This window comes from Elgaria multicarinata, chromosome 3 (genome assembly GCF_023053635.1).
Source record: "Elgaria multicarinata webbii isolate HBS135686 ecotype San Diego chromosome 3, rElgMul1.1.pri, whole genome shotgun sequence".
Taxonomy (NCBI): Eukaryota; Metazoa; Chordata; class Lepidosauria; order Squamata; family Anguidae; genus Elgaria; species Elgaria multicarinata.
In genome coordinates, this window is record NC_086173.1 from 62,959,613 (window position 1) to 62,977,337 (window position 17,725).

General features: G+C 46.2%; 1 protein-coding gene across 1 annotated transcript; it reads left to right on the plus strand.

Moving 5' to 3' along the window:
- Positions 1-13,944: 13,944 nt before the first annotated feature.
- PTGER1 (prostaglandin E receptor 1) lies at positions 13,945-17,644 on the plus strand. The gene is made up of 2 exons (XM_063120494.1): positions 13,945-14,846; positions 16,183-17,644. Exons 1-2 carry the CDS (start codon positions 14,016-14,018, stop codon positions 16,435-16,437), a joined length of 1,086 nt encoding a protein of 361 aa, XP_062976564.1. The 5' UTR covers positions 13,945-14,015; the 3' UTR covers positions 16,438-17,644.
- The last annotated feature ends 81 nt before the right edge of the window (positions 17,645-17,725 follow it).

Genomic DNA, 17,725 nt, shown 5'->3' on the forward strand with positions numbered 1-17,725 from the left:
GCTTCCAAAAGCACCAAAACAAGTCTATCACTATCCTATCTAGTCCAGCATCCTGTTTCCCATGGTCACCAACTAGATGCTTCTTGGGAAGCCTATAACCAAGACATGAGGACAAGGACACGAGCACCCTAACCCACCATTGGTCCCCAGCGACTGGCATTCAGAGGATGCTGCCTTTGATCCTGGAGGTAGCCTATGACTATCGTGAACAGTAGCCCTTGGCCCTTAGGCCTGGCAGAATTGAACAGAGATGCTGCACTTCTGAGGGTATTCGTTTCAAAATCATACATTCACACGATGGAGGAGCATCTCTCAGGGATGAAAGGGGTTTGGCAGTAGGCAATGAGGTTGGGGGCTGATAAAAGCAGAAGAAGATGGGAATGGGGAGGGGTTGAGGGAGCATTGGAAGAGCTGCTGGGGGTGGGGGGAAGCAGATAAACCTTCCCCCAAGTCAGCTCCTTCCAGGTCCTGAGTGGTGCTTCTGGTGGCAAGACGTAACCTTGTTCCCCTCCCTCTTCACCAGAGGATTGGGGCTGCTGCTGGGAATGCACCCTGGAGGCCTGCCACACTCAACCACAATCTTGTTATTAAAGCACTCAGCAGCCCTCGAGCCATTATCCCTAATGGGGCCACAAAGGATTGTGGGTTCTGATGGTAAAGTGGGAGCGGGCAGAGCTCTCCAGAGCTGCGGTTCATCTTCGGATGGAGGGAGAGACAGCTGCATATGCCGAGCGAAGCCAGAGCATAGGCAGCCAAGCGTTTCTTTGAGAAGACATGAGCTTTGCTCGCTACAACGGCCTGTGCTTGCGTAGGCCCAGAATTCCCAGTGCCCTGCAGTGTGGAAGGCATTTAGGGGTGAACTGTCCACCTCCCTCTATTTCGGTTCTTTTGTAAGAATCCCTACTACCTGTGGTTCTTATCATGACTCATGACTCAGAGGTGATGCCTTTAAAAGCTTTAGAGAGGAGGCAACCACTCTGCCTCCTGTCCTGCTGCTCCACTCAACAGACACCCCCCTCGCTTCTCCTCCTTGCTGCAATTCTCATTTTGTTCTAACAGTCTCAGGAGGCAGGGCACAAGGATAGGAGGAGAGGCTGGAGGAGGAGGAAGAGGAGAATAGAACATCCAGTGGACACTTCTTATATCTCAGAAAGTTTCCTGGTTGGCACCACACTGAGATAATCCTGATAATAATCTTTATTATTTATAAAGTGCTAGGCTCTGCGCAGACTAAAAGGAATGGACCCTCCAGTCAGGTTTATACTCTACAAGATTACACCATGAGGAAAGGAGATAGAAGGAAAGGTGGAGGGTGGGGGAGAGAAAAAGAGACAGAGGAGAAAGATCCAAGAGAAGAGGTACATTTTCAAATGCACATTGCAGGGCTGTCCTTTATATTTCTGCTTAGAAATAAGCCCCATTGAATTCAGCGGGGCTTACTCCCAGATAAATGGGTAGGTACAACTAAAAACAGTTGCAAGGAGGATGTTAGGAGGCAATGAGTTCTGGAGAAAAGAGACAGCAAGAGTGAGGCCCCGTTCACCTTAAACCACGGCTTTAACCATGGTGGTTACACAAGAAATCCAGGTCGTGATCAGAAGACACCTTAAACCATGGCTTTAACCACGGTAAATAAGGCTTTCTGGCTTAACCACTGTGGTTAAAACTGTGGTTTAAGGTGTCTTCTGAATGGGGACAGAGAGAGAGAGAGGATGGACGGAATGACATAAAGGAAATAACCCTAAGATTAGCTAAGAAGAATGTACCAGCAAAATGGAGATGACGAGAGGGCCAATGACAATAAAGAAGAGGAGATGTTGATAAGAGGGGGGCAAAGAGATTTGAAAAGCAAATGCTTACAGCAACTGTGTAATACTCATGATTATGACCACCACCACATTTCACAGGGGAGGCAGAGGTGGAGAGAGCTCTCCTCAGGCCACCAAGTGAGTTGATGGTAGAGTTAGGACTCGAACGCAGTGCAACTTTGTTTTTATTATTTCAAGCATTTAAAGCTTTTCTGCTTGTGCGCCACACACACACACACACACACACACCGCCGCACAGAGCCAGCTCTTACATGAGCTCATTAGTCCTCACTTTTGTTTAAATGTGGAGATTGGCAGCATGACAGTTCTCACAGCAAGGCCATCCCCATCTCTTCCTTGGCTACAGGAGTGGAGGTTGGGACTAGCTGGAGTATTATTCTGGGTCTAAGCCAGCCTCTCTCAACCTGGTGCATTCCAGGTGTGATGGACTACAGTTTCCATCATTCATGTCCATTTACCATGTTGGCTAGGGATTATGGGACATGTAGTCTAACCCATATAGAGGGCTTCCAATTGGGGAAGCCTCATCTGAACTATGTTTCAGTCAGACACACTTTACTTGGATTGTGTAACATGTGCGTCAGTCTGTGGATGAAGCTGGCACAATGCAGTCCTGACCTGCTGCCTATTGCCTTTCTCCTCTGGATTACAGCTCCATCTCCTGATAGTTCCTGCAATCTTGGAGTGTGGGTCAACTAAGCAGAATCTGCTTTGCTTTGTGCTTGGAAGGCTATGATTCTACCCCAGCAAGCAGCAGAGATTAAAAATGCTGTCATTCTTTCTTCTACACACACGTACAGCCTTACAGAACAGTCATGCCGTTCTGCTGGATATCAGGTTTCACTATAAACACATAGCTGCACTTCAAAGAAAGGCCATAGTGTTTCTGTCCGTGGGTGAGAGATACATATGCCAACAGCAGTGTGGTCTTGGGCAGGCCCTGCCCCTGTGAGCTTTAAGAACCGTTTGAGTGGAAAACTGGTCCTAGGCCCTTCCTATTCTGATCATGCTCATGTTGTACCCTGCTTAACCCCCACCGCCACCCCACCGCCAGCCCTACAATCAAGAATAGGAACAAGAGAAAGCAGGAAGCATTGGGGTGTTCTAGCTACTAGATGCTTCTTTTTTATATACTTGCAACTCAGAATCGAGCAGATAGCCAGGCTGCATCGCATGCAGAGCCAGCATCAAGGGTAGGCATGGCTGGGCAGCTGCTGCTGAAGGCCCACACTCCGGCAGGGAGGGATCCACTGACAGCCCCCTGGACCTGACCTTGCTGCTCCTCTTTGCCATTGTAACCTGCTTGTTCACCTGCCTCTTCCTCTGGCGCAGACAATGGTAGTCATTGTGGCGTTACGCCACAATTGCGTATCTTGTATGCATCTGCTTAGTATGTCTGGTGAGTATGGAATATTAGAATTGAGTGGGTGTGGTTTGTGATGTAATAAGTAAGGTGGGGGAAGGAGTATATAAAGAGTGACTGAAGGGAGGTTAGTTAGGTTGTTGGTGGGAATTAGAATTGTTTGTGGAGTGAGAAGAGATTAATTACTAGGTATATAGGATTGGTGTAGAGAGAGAGAGAGGGAGAGGTGGTTGGTGTGTGAAGAGTTTAGATTAAGCAAGATTAGAAGCATTATATTTTCATTTAAAGCTTTTAACATGACAATAAACTTATTATTATTTTGTTAGCTACCAATTACCACGTGTCAGCTTAGCATTATTTACCTGCCTCAGTTATCAAACACCCTCACCAGAATATACCCACAGTACGTTTAAAAACAAATCCTATATTTAACCTGTTTCCCTCATAGCTAAGAGAAAGGTTTTATTTAATCCTCCCTCAGGTTTTCAACTGGTGATGCTTAGCCTGAGAAGGGTTTATGCGGTAGGCCTAGTCTAATGTAACGTCACAGTGGTGAAAAGGAGAAGATGCCATTGCCTACTCGCTCACCGGCTCTGCCCAGCAAGCAGTAGCAGTGATGAGGAAGAGGAGGAGGAGTGAGAGCAGCTGGTAACAATGGTGAGGAGACAGTAGACCCACTGAGGGAGGAGGCCATGGAGGATGTGTTGCCCAAGGCCCCCCAGAAATTTGGAGCCAGTGCTGATCTCATAATATGGAGAAGGCTGTGACAGGACATCTACCTGGCGTCTTGCCACAACACTGCCCGCTGGCCAGCAATGGGTTCGGAAGCTTCTATTCCTGACTCTAACCTTCCGCTAATCCCTTTGCTGTCTCTACCTCAATTCCCAGGAGTGTCTTTGGGTGTTGATGTGAATTAGCTGTTGTCTCCCCACCCTCACCGCTCTTTCACATGCTGGTGGAAGGAAGAGATCCCCACTGCCTATTCTAATGCATCCGTATCTCACAGTCTGCACTCAGCACAAGAGAATAAACAGACTCCCCCATCACTTCTGCTTTCACAGGGGCCCTAGCAGGAACACCCACAAACACACATCTCTCTAGGAGAATAAAGAACGGGTGTACCTCCGTAATGCAGGCTGTTGAGCTATTGGGTAACCCTCCCAGAAACACAGCAGAGAACACCACATCCCATTTTCATTACCCTGAAGGTTTCATAACCTCATGCTGTGGGGTGAACCTTTAGTAGCAATGACGCTTTGACCCAGCCTCTCTGAGGGCCTCTTCACACATTTCTTGCATAGATATAGGACGCTGCATGAACCCTGCGTGTAACACACCATGACACAAGTGCAGATGTACGGTGTTTTGTTGTGTATACATGTAAGATGCATTTCGCAGGAGCTTTTGTGACGACTGTGTAGGAACTCTCATCTTGTGATAAAGCAGACCTTAGGCTCAAAACAAGGCAACACTTTGTTGGGTCTAGACAAATTTCCCCCTCAGCCACCCACCACTATCTCCAGGTGATAGGAATTTAAATATAGTTCCCAGATGAGGGTGTAGGGAAGGAAGCATGGGAAAGGGTGCTTATTCTTTTATGTCTTGTACCATCAACTATACAATTGGGAAGGAGGGAGGGGGGGTCTTTATTGTTAAAAATAACTTACAATGGGCCTGTTCAGACAACAGGCTAAGTCATGGCTAGGCCGCTCACCCTTTTGCAGCAAATGATTAGTGAGCATGTTTAACCCATGGTTATGTAGCCACCATCGTTAGGCATGGTTCACATGACATGTTAAGTCATGGTTCACACAACACGCTAAGCCATAATGTTTAGCTCAAAATGCTTAACCACTGTGGCTTAGTGTGTTGTCTGAACAGGGTCATAAAATAACACACACACACTCAGAGTCCTCAGATAGGAGCATTGCCCCCATCATGTGCCCAACCTGTCAGCTGAGATCTGAACCTAAGAAAATACCAAAAACAGCTTCAACTTGTTGGAGGCTAACCACAGCGAATATGGCCTGGAATCATGGTAGGTGCTGCTGTGATTTGGGAGAGGCTGACAGCAGGCTATTGGGGAGAGTTGAAAGTTGGACTACTTGAGAGTAGAAGAGTGTATCTCAAGGCCCCATCTTAAGTTCACGGCTGGTCTCAGGCCTTCTTAGTTCTTGAAAGTCAGAGGTGCTTCCAGAAAAGGTTTTTATTGTTCAATCGCACTGCCTCATTCACAGGAATATTACCGGGGAGTGGGGCAGGGTTTCCTCCCACCCCCCAAACAATGACATTTTCCACTCATATCCCTCCCAAGTTTTCCCACTTCTTCCTCTGTGTCTTTTTCTTTCCATAGAAAACCCATTAAAGAGGAAATGTATTTATTTACTTATTTGTTACATTTTTATCCTGCCTTTTCCTCCAAAGACCCCAAGGTGGCATACATGATCCTCCCCACTCTGCATTTTATCCTCACAACAACCCTGTGAGGTAGGTTAGGCTGAGTCAGTGACTGACCAAAAGTCACCCAGTGAGTTTCAAGGCAAGTGGGGACTAGAATGGGATCTCCAGTCCAACGCTCTAACCACTACACCACACTATCTCTCAATGACAGAAAAAGATGCCCGAAGTCTTTTAATTGGTAGTGCTAGAAGGAAGCACTCCAGGTGTCGAAATATGGGGTGCAGGTATGAGCTCTCTTAAGAGGAATTAATTGAACCCTTTACTTCCTTTATCCAACTGGCCGTGCTCCTACTCAGGGTGCTTAAAGGCTATTTAAAGGCTGCATTACAGACCCACACTATTTCCTCCCTTTCAACGCAAGCTCGGGGTGGTGTTGGGGACCTAATCCGTGTCAGCGACTATCGAACCAGCAACCGAGACTTCGCCCGTTCCCTTGAGCACACCATCTTTTTGTGCGCGGGGCTACCGAAGAGCTTTCCCTGCAGGAGAGGCGTCTTGGAGCAAGCCCTTCTTGGGAGTGCGCCGCCCCCTCGTGCGGGCCGAGCGCGGAGGAGGAGTTCAGCGCGCCCCCTAGTGCCTCAGCCCGTCGCGCCTTATAACCGGCGGAGGAGCAAGAAAGGGTGAGGCAGAGGCAAAGCCGGGCGGAGCCGAGCGCTGTGAGTACTTTGGCCGGAGTGCGGTCGAGGAGCCGCGGCGGAGCTCAACTTCTCCCGGGACGCAATTGCAGGCGAGACCTGGACGCACTGGGAGCGCGCGCGCGAGAGGGATTGCTGCAGAAGGTGAGTCGCCTCAGGGCTCGACCAGTTCCCGCCAGCTCTCCATCCCAGCTACTTCGATGGGACGGGAAGGGAGCGCAGCGGAGGAGAGGCAGCAACTGGCGGTCGGTGGGCTCCGAAAGGTGAACTCTTGGTCGATGACTCCGGAATACCAGAGAGAGAGAGAGAGAGAGAGAGAGAGAGAGAGAGAGAGAGAGAGAGAGAGATCTGATAAGGATATTATGAGGGCGATCTCCTCAAGACGGACGAGCCCACCGACCGTACCCGCCCTAAAGGTCTGAGCGTCTCTCTGCGCCTTTCAGAAGACACCTTAAACCACGGCTTTAACCACGGTGGTTACGCGAGAAAGCCGGGTCGTGCTTAGAAGACACCTTAAACCATGGCTTTAACCACTGTGAATAAGGCTTTTAGTCACTGTGGTTAAAGCCTTGGTTTAAGGTGCCTTCTGAACATGACCCGGCTTTCTCGCGTAACCACCGTGGTTAAAGCCGTGGTTTAAGGTGTCTTCTCAACGGGGCCTCTCTGTTCCGAGACCCGTCCGAGATAAGCGGAGACTTCCCGTCTTGAGGCGAGAGGACTGTTGTTACGTGCTGTGCCCACAGCCATGATGGTTCAAGAGGACCAGCAAAGGGAGAAGGAACGATTTTTTTAATCGCAGGTAATCTTGCGCCAGTCTTCGAGACTAACCCTTCCATTTCGTGGACCCGTATGCTTCATTAGATGTGATCCATGAAGCGCTTAACCTCTAATGGTGATTTTAGATTGTAAGCCATATGGCAGATTGTCTTGTTTTGTTTTATTCTGTACAGTGCAATGAAAATTGATGGCGCTTTATAAATAAATATTAATATTATTATTATTAATAATAATAATAGGAAGATCTGCCACTTTGAGGTTAACGTTTCCTGCACCCAATGAAGTGAGTAGTGTCCACGAAAGCCTATGCTGGAATAAATGGTCTTGAAAGCACCCTAAGACTGTGTGGCTAGGTTTACACTACTGCTTCACAGTGGTATTGAAATGCACTGATAACTGCTGCGGCACATTACACATTCCATCTACTGCTTTCATAGTGTTATTTCCTGCCATTTATTTCACATTTCATGGCAACCAATGCCATTAGGTGTCCTACGAGGTATAAATGAGCAAGAGGGATATAGTGTTACCGTAATGGGATTGTGATGATTTGATTCAAGATGCAGCAAAAACAACAGAGGCTGGATGTGCAACAGCTAACAGGGCAGCCCCTCTGGAAATTGCTCCTTCGAATGTTTCCTTTACACTTGTGGAGTAGGGATGCTAAACCCTGCTAGTGGTTGTCTCTTGTGTTGGCAGTCATTTGAAGTTAATGTAAATGAAGTGAGTGTGATATGTGCCATTACAAGTTCTCTCAACAGAGGCAGAAACAGCTGGGGGGTTGTTACAGAAAATCATAGTTCCATGTTAACATAACTTGACTACTCTGTTATGGTTTCAATCAGGGTGTCCAAGCATAGCTCGGAGTGGGGATTCTAATCCATGCCTACTACTTGTTCTTCAAGAGGGATTGCTCTCAGAGCAAAAGAATCGGGTGATTAACTTATAAGTATGTGATTAACTTATACATATGTGACAGTTAAGTGGTAGCTCGGGATACTGCAGGCTCTAGAAAGGGCCCCATCTTGATACAGAAGCAGAAAGTGCTGTTGCTGTTTCCCATGCATGGTAGGAATTGAGCAGAATGGACTGTTGCAGCCTTTCCCCAACTAGGTGCCTTCCAGATGTTTTAGACAACAATTCCCAGCATTCCTGACCATTGGCCATGTTGAGGGGAGTGAAGGGCCCAAACATCTGGAGGGCATCAGATTGGCTAAGGCTGAACTGTTGGATTGAAAGGGCATGGCTTGCATTAGATAATGCAGACTGGGAGCCTAGTGCCTCATTAACTCATGTACCACATTATCATGCAAGACAATGCAATTGAATACATTTTAATTGGTTTATCAGATGAGCTTCAGTTGATTAATTGACAAAATTGGCATTTAAGGTGCATCTAGAAAAAAAATATTCCTGAAGCCAGGTACATACTTGGTTGTACCAGGCATCCTTTGAGAAGAGGTATCCCCTTTGGAATGAACAGTCTTTTAAGAGAGAAGTGTGTGTGCACACACCTTTTTAAAGATGGTGTTTGCCATCTGCAGTTTTTATAAGTACTTGTATGTGCAAAAAAATACAACTGAAGGCACTTTTTTAGTCCATTAAAAGTTTTATAACTGATCAAGCCAATTAACATTGTAGTCCTAATAACCTCATTAATTAGTCCACATTATTACCAATGTAGTAAAGTAACAAATACACAAACTCCACTACTGCTATGATTAAAGTAGCAAATAAACTTCTTCCCAACCTCCTCCCTGCTTTTAACATCTCTATCACTGGTGGGGATTAGATTGTGACTACAAAAGGACGGTTAAAGGCTATTAAGGGGTTAACAAATCTGTGCTATGTTTTTAAGTGTACCTGGGGTGATTCTGTTTCTCCTTCACAGAGGCAATTAGGAGTGACAGTGCCTTAATAGGAGCTATGACTCAATCATCTGGTTCCGAATATAGCCCCAGGTTAGTTGAGCCAGACAATAGGAATTAAAAAAAGAGAGAGAAGCAATTCAATTATACTGCATATGCTTACTACTGAAAGCTGTTTATTTAAGCACACACACACACCTGCTACAAAACTGGTAATGATAGCTATAACTTAATACAATTTGCTTCTGGTGCTAATAGAAGAATTAGACCACCACATCCCATTATCCAGTTTAAGAAGAATGTGCTTCTCTTCCAAACAATACAAAAATTTAGTAGGTAGCCATGTTGGTGTGTTAGAAAACAAAAGCTCAATGCCACAGTATTAGGACCAACTAAAATGTTGCAAGCGAATGAGTAAGCTTTCCAGTCCCCCACAACTCCTCTTCAGACTGATTGTTAAGCATAATAACAAGGATGAGGAGTGGGAGAGAGAGAAAGCTTAGCATGGTGTTGAAGCCTCCAAAACTGCAGTTTTAAATGGGTCTAGCAGCACAGTCTTATAAATATTTTTAATCCTAAATGGCATTGTCGAGGGCCTAGTGTGAGATGTAAATGTTGTTGAACCTATTGGTGATAGTGACCACAGTGCTATCAGGCTAAATTTATATTTAAGTAGGAAACTGCCCAGGAAGTCCAATCCAGTCACATTTGACTTCAAAAGAGGAAACTTCTCTAAAATGAGGGAACTGGTAAAAAGGAAGTTGAAAGGGGGAGTCAGGGGGGTTAAATCCCTGCAAAATGCATAGAAGTTGCTCAAAACCACAATAACAGAAGCACAGCTAAAATGTATACTATGGGTTAAGAAAGGTAGCACCAAGTCCAAGAGGTCATTGGCATGGTTAACTAGCAGTATCAAGGAAGCTATTGTAGAAAAGAGGGCTTCCTTCAGAAAATGGAAGTCTTGCCCAAGTGAGGAAAATAAAAGGGAACACACACTTGCACAAAAGCGATGCAAGCATACGAAGGGACAACACTTCAGGCTCTGTGATTAGCAAAACTGTGGTTCTCTGGGGTTAGCACTAACCACAAACTGTGCTGTCACACACAACAGTTAAACCATGGATAGAGCTGCTAACCCTTCTGCAGATAGCCCAACAGTGGTTAGTGAGTGAGCAGGGGTTAGCAAAATGCATCGCACAAGACACCTCAAACCCTGCACTTAACCAAAAGCCTTAACCTGCAGGGTTTAAGGTGTCTTCTGAACAGGCCCCATAAGAGATGCAAAAATATATTTTGACGAGCATATCACTAACAATATCAAGGCCAACCATGAAAAAAATATTTTAAATATATCAGAAGCAGGAAACCAGCTAGGGAAGCAGTTGGATAGCTGGATGACAATTGAGTTAAAGGGGTACTAAAGGAGGACAGGGAGATTGCAGAGCAGCTGAATGAAAACTTTGCATCGGTGTTCACTGCTATAGGACAGGTACCTGTGCCTGAACCAATGCTTTCAGGAAGGGAGTCTGAGGAACTGAGGTAAATAGTGGTGACAAAAGATGGTGTGCTTAACCTTATTGACAAATTAAAAGCAAATACATCACCAGGCCTGGATGGTATCCATCCTAGAATTCTCAAAGAGCTCCAAAAGGCTTTTGACAAGGTCCCTCATTAAAGACTCCTGAGCAAACTTAGTTGTCATGGAATAAGAGGAGAGGTCCTCTTATAAATCAGTAACTGGCTAAAGAACAGAAAGCAGAAGGAATAAATGGTAATTTTTCCCAGTGGAGGGAAGTAAATAGTGGGGTCCCACAGAGATCTGTATTGGGAGCAATTATTTTTAACTTGGTCATAAAATTAGGAGTGAGCGTCAAAATGGCGAAGTTTACTGATAAAACCAATAATTTAAGGTGGTTAAAACAAAAAGGGATTGTGAGGAGCTCAAAAAGAATCTCTCCAAACTGAGAAAATGGGCATCCAAATGGAACATGTGGGTCAATGTATGCAGGTATACAGTGATGCATGTTGGAATAAAATATCCCAACTAGAAGGAAGCATTGCTTTACACAGTGCATAGTTTTACTATGGAATTCACTACCACAAGATGTGGTGATGGCCACCAATTTGGATGGCTTTAAAAAGGTGTTGGATAAATTCCTGGAAGAGAAGGCTATCAATGGCTACTAGTCCTGATGGCTATGTGCTACTTCCAGTATCAGAGGCATTAAGGCTATATACACCAGTTGCTGAGGAGCATGGGTGGGAGGGTGCTGTTGCACTGTTTCCTGCTTAGGGGTCCCTTGGTCGGCAAATAATCGACCACTGTGTGAACAGAGTGCTGGACTAGATGGACCCTCAGTCTGATCCAGCATGGCATTTCTTATGTTCTTATATCTATGCAAAATTGAGGCCCATTGAACTAGATGGGCCTTCCTCCCAGGTAAGAGGGTATATGATTGCACCTTCAAAGCTTTTCACGGTCTAGCTCCTTCCTATCTCTCCTCTCTCATCTCACACTATTGCCCCGCTCGTGCTCTTCGCTCCTCTGATGCCATGTTTCTCGCCTGCCCAAGGGCCTCTACTTCCCTTGCTCGGCTTCGTCCATTCTCTTCTGCTGCCCCTTACGCCTGGAACGCTCTTCCAGAACATTTGAGAACTACAAGTTCAACCGCAGCTTTTAAAGCTCAACTAAAAACTTTTCTTTTTCCTAAAGCTTTTAAAACTTGATGTTGTGCAGACTTCTACTGTTACTTTCTACTGTTAGTTTTACCCTACCCTGTGCCTGCTTACCCTACCCTGTACCTGTTTGCATTCTCTTCCCCTCCTTATTCTTTTACTATGATTTTATTAGATTGTAAGCCTATGCGGCAGGGTCTTGCTATTTACTGTTTTACTCTGTACAGCACCATGTACACTGATGGTGCTATATAAATAAATAAATAAATAAATAATAATAATAATAATAATAATAATAATAATAATAATAATAATAAGATAGACTGCGGGACGGGAGGTGTTTTTCTGACAAAAGCAACCATCATATTTCCCTAGGAATAAGCCCCATTGAGCTTAATACTTATTATTTCTGAGTATATATGTGTAGGAGTGCACCGTTAGGGTGGAATCCTACATATACCCTACCCTAACAGTCTAATCCTGAGAACACTTACCTAGGGGTAAGTCCCATTGAACTCAGATTAGACTCAACTAGGTGAAAAACAGACTTCAGGGCTATAGGGACAAAGTGATGGTTGGTCCCTCATTTTTATAGATGATCTAGAATCTTGAGTTAGTGTTCTCTGTCTTAAAACTTTCTCCGCTGTGGCACCTCGGTTGTGGAATGAGCTCCCCAGAGAGGTCCGCCTGGCGCCTACACTGTACTCCTTTCGTCGCCAGCTGAAGACCTTTTTATTCACTCAGTATTTTAACACTTAATTTTTTACTTAAATTATACTGTTTTAACTCTGTATTTTAACCTTATATCAATTTTGCCGCGTGGTTTTATCCTGGTTGTGCTTTTTATATTGTATTTTGTATTTGTGTTTTTTAACTTGTTGGTTGTTTTATGATGGTTTTAATTTTTGTGAACCGCCCAGAGAGCTTCGGCTATTGGGCGGTATAAAAATGTAATAAATAAATAAATAAATATTAAAACTGTTAGAAACTGCAGACCTTTCCAGAAACTACGGACTTTCCCACCAACTCTTATCATTTTACTTAACATCCTGCATAAAGAGTTACAGAAAACTTGAAAGCTTGCCTACACTATTATGTGACATTTTAGTTGGTCTTCATAAAAGTTTTATCCTTCTGTGGCTTTTGGATCTTTTTCAGCTGTGTATTTAATGGCAAAGTATAAATTATAATGGGCTGATATTTTGGGATTACTCTTCTAGATTCATGATTTGTTTCAGCTTGTTCTTGACCTGACGACCATTGGAAGAGTAGATTCTAGTTCCCAGGGAGAGGCCCAACTCATCCTCATCAGGGGGGTTTGGGGCATTTCGTTCCTGTTTAAAAATTGCGATGACTTGTACAATCCAAAGAATGTGACAGAGCATTCGTCACAAGCTTTCTTGTGTATGTAATAATAGGTTAAATGTGTTTACATTGTTTAATCCTAATGTTAGAAATAAACTAAAAAAAACACCACTCCTCATTTACTGTGAGATGGGGAATGGAAAGTACAATGTAACTTTGATTTCTAATAATAATAATAATAATAATAATAATAATAAGAAGAAGAAGAAGAAGAAGAAGAAGAAGATGTGTTTTATTTTTGCAAAAGAAAATTAATGTTACAAGTTTACATATTAGTGATGGACACTAATATGGATGGCTTTAAAAGGGGGGTTGGATAAATTCCTGGAGGAGAAGGCTATCAGCCCTGATGGCTATGTGCTGCCTCCAGTATCTGAGACAGTAAGCCTATTTGGGCCAGTTGCTACGGAACATGGGTGGGAGGGTGCTGTTGCACCATGTCCTGCTTTGTTGGTCCCTGGCAAACAGCTGGTTGGCCATTGTGTGAATTGAGTGCTGGACTAGATGGACCTTCGGTCTGATCCAGCATGGTTCTTATGTTCTTTATTTTCTAATACTTGCTGTACTTTTCAAATACTCCCCAGTGCCACTCTTGTGTGTGGTTTCCTAAACTATTCAACCCTTGATACCCAATTGATAGGAGAAGTACGGGCAACTCTTTTGGTTGCACTCTTTAAAAAAGCCAGTGTGCAGCTATCCTGCCTTTCCCATCTGGAAGCATCCTTAATCTTCTAGAATCTAGAAGTAGCTTGACTTTGCTGATGTCTTCCAAAGTTTGTCCCTCTTCCCCTAACTTCCTGCTTGTTCTTCTAATCATCATTGCCATCATCATCTAGGCTGCAATCCTATGCACACTTACCTGGGAGTAAGTCCTATTGAACGCACTGGGACGTACTTCTGGGTAGATATGCATAGGGTTGAGCTATTAATTAAAGTAAGTGAAATGTATAGGATTCTGTACAGCTCCCAAAGGCAGGGCCTGAGTTTCTTATGTCTCTTTTGCCCTTGCAGATGCCTGCACCTGGAGGCAGCCACTGACATAATGTTTGCCACCCTCCCTCCCAATTCTTCCCAGACACCACCTTTCCTCCTCCGGATGAACAACTCCTCGAGCCACACAGAGCTGGTGAAGTCCCGAAGCAGCGCTCCTTCGGCGGCGTCTCCCATTTTCTCTATGACCCTGGGTGCCGTCTCGAACGTTGTGGCACTGGTGATCCTGGTGCAATCCTACGCTCGCTTCCGGCGCCGCTCCAAGGCCACGTTCCTGCTCTTTGCAAGCAGCCTGGTGATCACGGACCTAGCAGGCCATGTCATCCCGGGCTCCTTTGTGTTGCATCTCTACGCCACGCAGCGTGGCTGGGCAGACATGGACCCTTCTGGAGCCCTCTGCAAGTTCTTTGGTGCCTCTATGGTCTTCTTTGGATTGTGCCCACTCTTTCTGGGCTTCATAATGGCGGTGGAGCGCTGTGTGGGCATTACCCGTCCTTTGTTGCATGCCGCCTTGGTCACACCAAGCCGGACAAAGCTTTCCTTGGTTGGACTGTGGGCAATCGCCTTAGCCATTGCCCTGTTGCCTTTCTGCAAATTTGGGAGCTATGAAATCCAGGCCCAAGGCGTCTGGTGTTTCATCAAGGTGCGAAAGGTAGAAGCCTGGACCGATGTGGCCTTTGCCCTGCTCTTCTCTTTGCTGGGCTTGGTCTCGTTGGTGGCCTCCTTTGTCTGTAACACATTCAGTGGACTCACCCTGATGCGAGCCCGGCTCCGCGGTCAGCGCAAACTTGGGTACCGGCGAGCCAAGGCCCACGACATTGAGATGGTTGTGCAGCTGTTGGGCATCATGGTGGTTTCCTGCATCTGCTGGAGCCCCTTACTGGTGAGTAGGGGGATGAATGGCACAAAGGCCATTGAAAGGGTCAAACAGTCTCTCGGAGGGAGCTGGGAGAGGGCTTGCAGCAGGATGATGAACTATTAGCAGGGCTGCAGTGGGGAGTGGACCAGGGCCTGGGAGTCCCCAAAGGACCACCCAACAGCAGCTGGTGATCAGGGCAGCAGCAGAAGGAAACTCTGTTTTATTCGTGTAGTCATGGTGCTATGATTTCAGTGGGTTTGAAATGCAAAGCTGCACAGGCTCAGATAGCAAATAATAATAATACTCTTGACTCAGAGTAATACTCTGAGTCAGAGTATTATTATTATTATTTCTTATCAGGGTTTGCAAATAGTTTTGTTTTGACATCTCAGGAACATTGAAGCAGTTTTAAAGCAGGGCAGTTGGAGGAGGGGGACAGAAATGCTAGTGTGTGCATGGCTGTCTAACGGCCTCCCACCATATGACCCTGAAGTCCAGGGTCTAAAATTATCTAGCTGAACCACTGAGCAGTAGGGAGGTCTCCAAGCTGGGTAGACTCTATGGCACTGTGGGATGCAGACACACAGTTGTCTCCTTGACTGAGGAATGGGACTCTCCGGTCAGGGGAGGTGTCTTCTAGGGAGAATTTTGCCATCCAGAAGCCAGAGCATCAGCTCAAACTGACGTGGTGTGTGGGCATCTTCAAAGCAGACTTAGTAGGTCCTTTTCTTCTTGGAGGTCCAGAGAATGAAAGAAGCCACCATCCCCTCGTGAGCCCATGGAGACCAGGAAGCCCTTATCAGGGAACAGTTGTGTGTTTATTGCATGGGGCCTGGATTTCCATTCAGTAGGAGACCCTAATTCCATTTAGGAGAAATTCTCAGTGGCCTCATTCCAATGCTGGGCAGTGCCAAAGGCAAAGGGTGCATTGCCAAAATCCCAGCATGTTTTAGCTTGAAGCTCCCTGCTCCCAGTAACTAAGCCTCTGGAAAGGCGTTTCAGCCTTTTAAAATGGAGAGAAAAACTGCACAAAAGCTGGGAAGCCACCCACACAGTTGGTGGTTAGGGGGAAAGTGGTGGGGCAGGAAAAGGAGGTGTGGTCTGGGAACCCAGGAGGGCAGGATTGGGCCACCAAGCCGTAGGTTCTACACCCCTGGCTTATTGGGGGTGGATGGGATGCACTTGCAGATTTAGTTTGGTGGTTGTGTGGGAGGAGCTGGTATGTGCGTGTGCAGTATTCCTAGTTCTCTGTTTCCAGGTTTTTAGAATCACTAGAGAGGGGCCGATAGTAGGAACCTACTGTCAGGCCCCTGCAGAAGTCCTGTCCTCTCACCATTGTCCTTCCCCCTTCTGTTCCCAGGTTTTCATCATCTTGTCAGTGAGCAATCGCCGTGGAGCCCTGAATTATGACCAGCTGCTCTTCCTCGGTGTGCGCCTTGCCTCCTGGAACCAGATCCTGGACCCCTGGGTATATATCCTGCTGCGGCGGGCTGTGCTGCGCAAGCTCCTCACGCTCCTTCTCCGGCGCCCTGATCTCAAGACGGTCCGCTTTGACCGCTGGGAGGCCAGCTCCTTCCAAAGCTCTGAGCGCAGTGTCGCTGCTGGCCGCATCTAGCCCCCGCTGGAGCAAGCAGGAGTACTTCTACTCTGAAGGCCTTCTGAGAGGCCCTTTGCACATTCTCCAGTGTGTGCACAATGGTTTCCTTGGGATTTGGTTAACCAGGTCCCTTGGCTGATGGTGCTGTAGGTGACACGGCAGCCAAGACGGCCCTCTGAATGTGATCCTGGAGCAAGAGCATGATTGTGGGACCCAAGGTGGTGAAGCAGAGCACGCTACTGGGCCAGCTCCCTGCATAGTTGGAACTTTCCCATGAATGAGAGACACTGGATATTTAGGGGAGACTTGCTAAGGATTGATCATCCTCTGTGTGGGGAGGGGCACATGTTCTGCATGCAAAAGGTCCCGGGTTAATTTACGGGACTTCCAGTTAAGCAGGATTGGGAAAGATCTCTGTCTCAGGCCCAGGAGAGCCACCACTACTCAGAAGAGGCAGTTCTGGGCCATATGAACCAACAGTGTGACTCAGTCTAAAGCAGCTGTGTGTGTTCAGGCAATTTTGTCAATAGCAGGGATGAAAGCCATCATTCAGTGCATTCTGAATGCGTGCAATGCTTCCTGGTACAAGCCATGCGCTGTTGTTGGGCTGTTACTAGTGCTGCTGTCTAAAGTAGTGGGATGTTGGTGGTTCAGAGCACAATGTCGTCCATGTCTTCTTTGTATGTTTCAACCGTAAGCTGACAGGAGCATTGGGCTGGCTTGTGGATTGATTACCAGGCAAGGGGACATCTGTGGAGATCAAAAAGGAGGTCCTCAGGTAGTACTCATCTCTGGATGATTGGGTTCAGGAAACTCACCATCTAGCTGCAGAGCAGTGGACATGCTGTGTTCTGTTTAATATGCTACCTTGCAGTGACCTGATTATTCACAGCCCATGATGCACTTTCCACATCCCAATCCAGAGGGTGCTGCATTTCAGCTCTGTGCAAGGAAACTCTTATACAAATATTATAGCCCTTGCTCAGAGGAAACTGATCCAAGAGAAATCGCCTTGTATAGCTCTGAGATAGTTATGTAAACTGTGTTGGAGATAGCGGCACAATGGCACGGGGTGGCCTTTAGTTTCGATGTCAACGTGAGTATGATGGATGGTGAAGGCGGCTGGAAGTGTGATCTCAGAAAATAGTGGTGTCGCATGGGCTCCCAAACTCAAGGGGAAAGCTCCTCTGAGGACTGGGCACTTATAAAATGGACTCATATGACATTGCTTGTCTAGGAGTTTGCTGTCTGGCCCAGGATGAGCAATTAGGAGGCTGCTGAGAGTCCTGCAATGGACTGTCCTGGG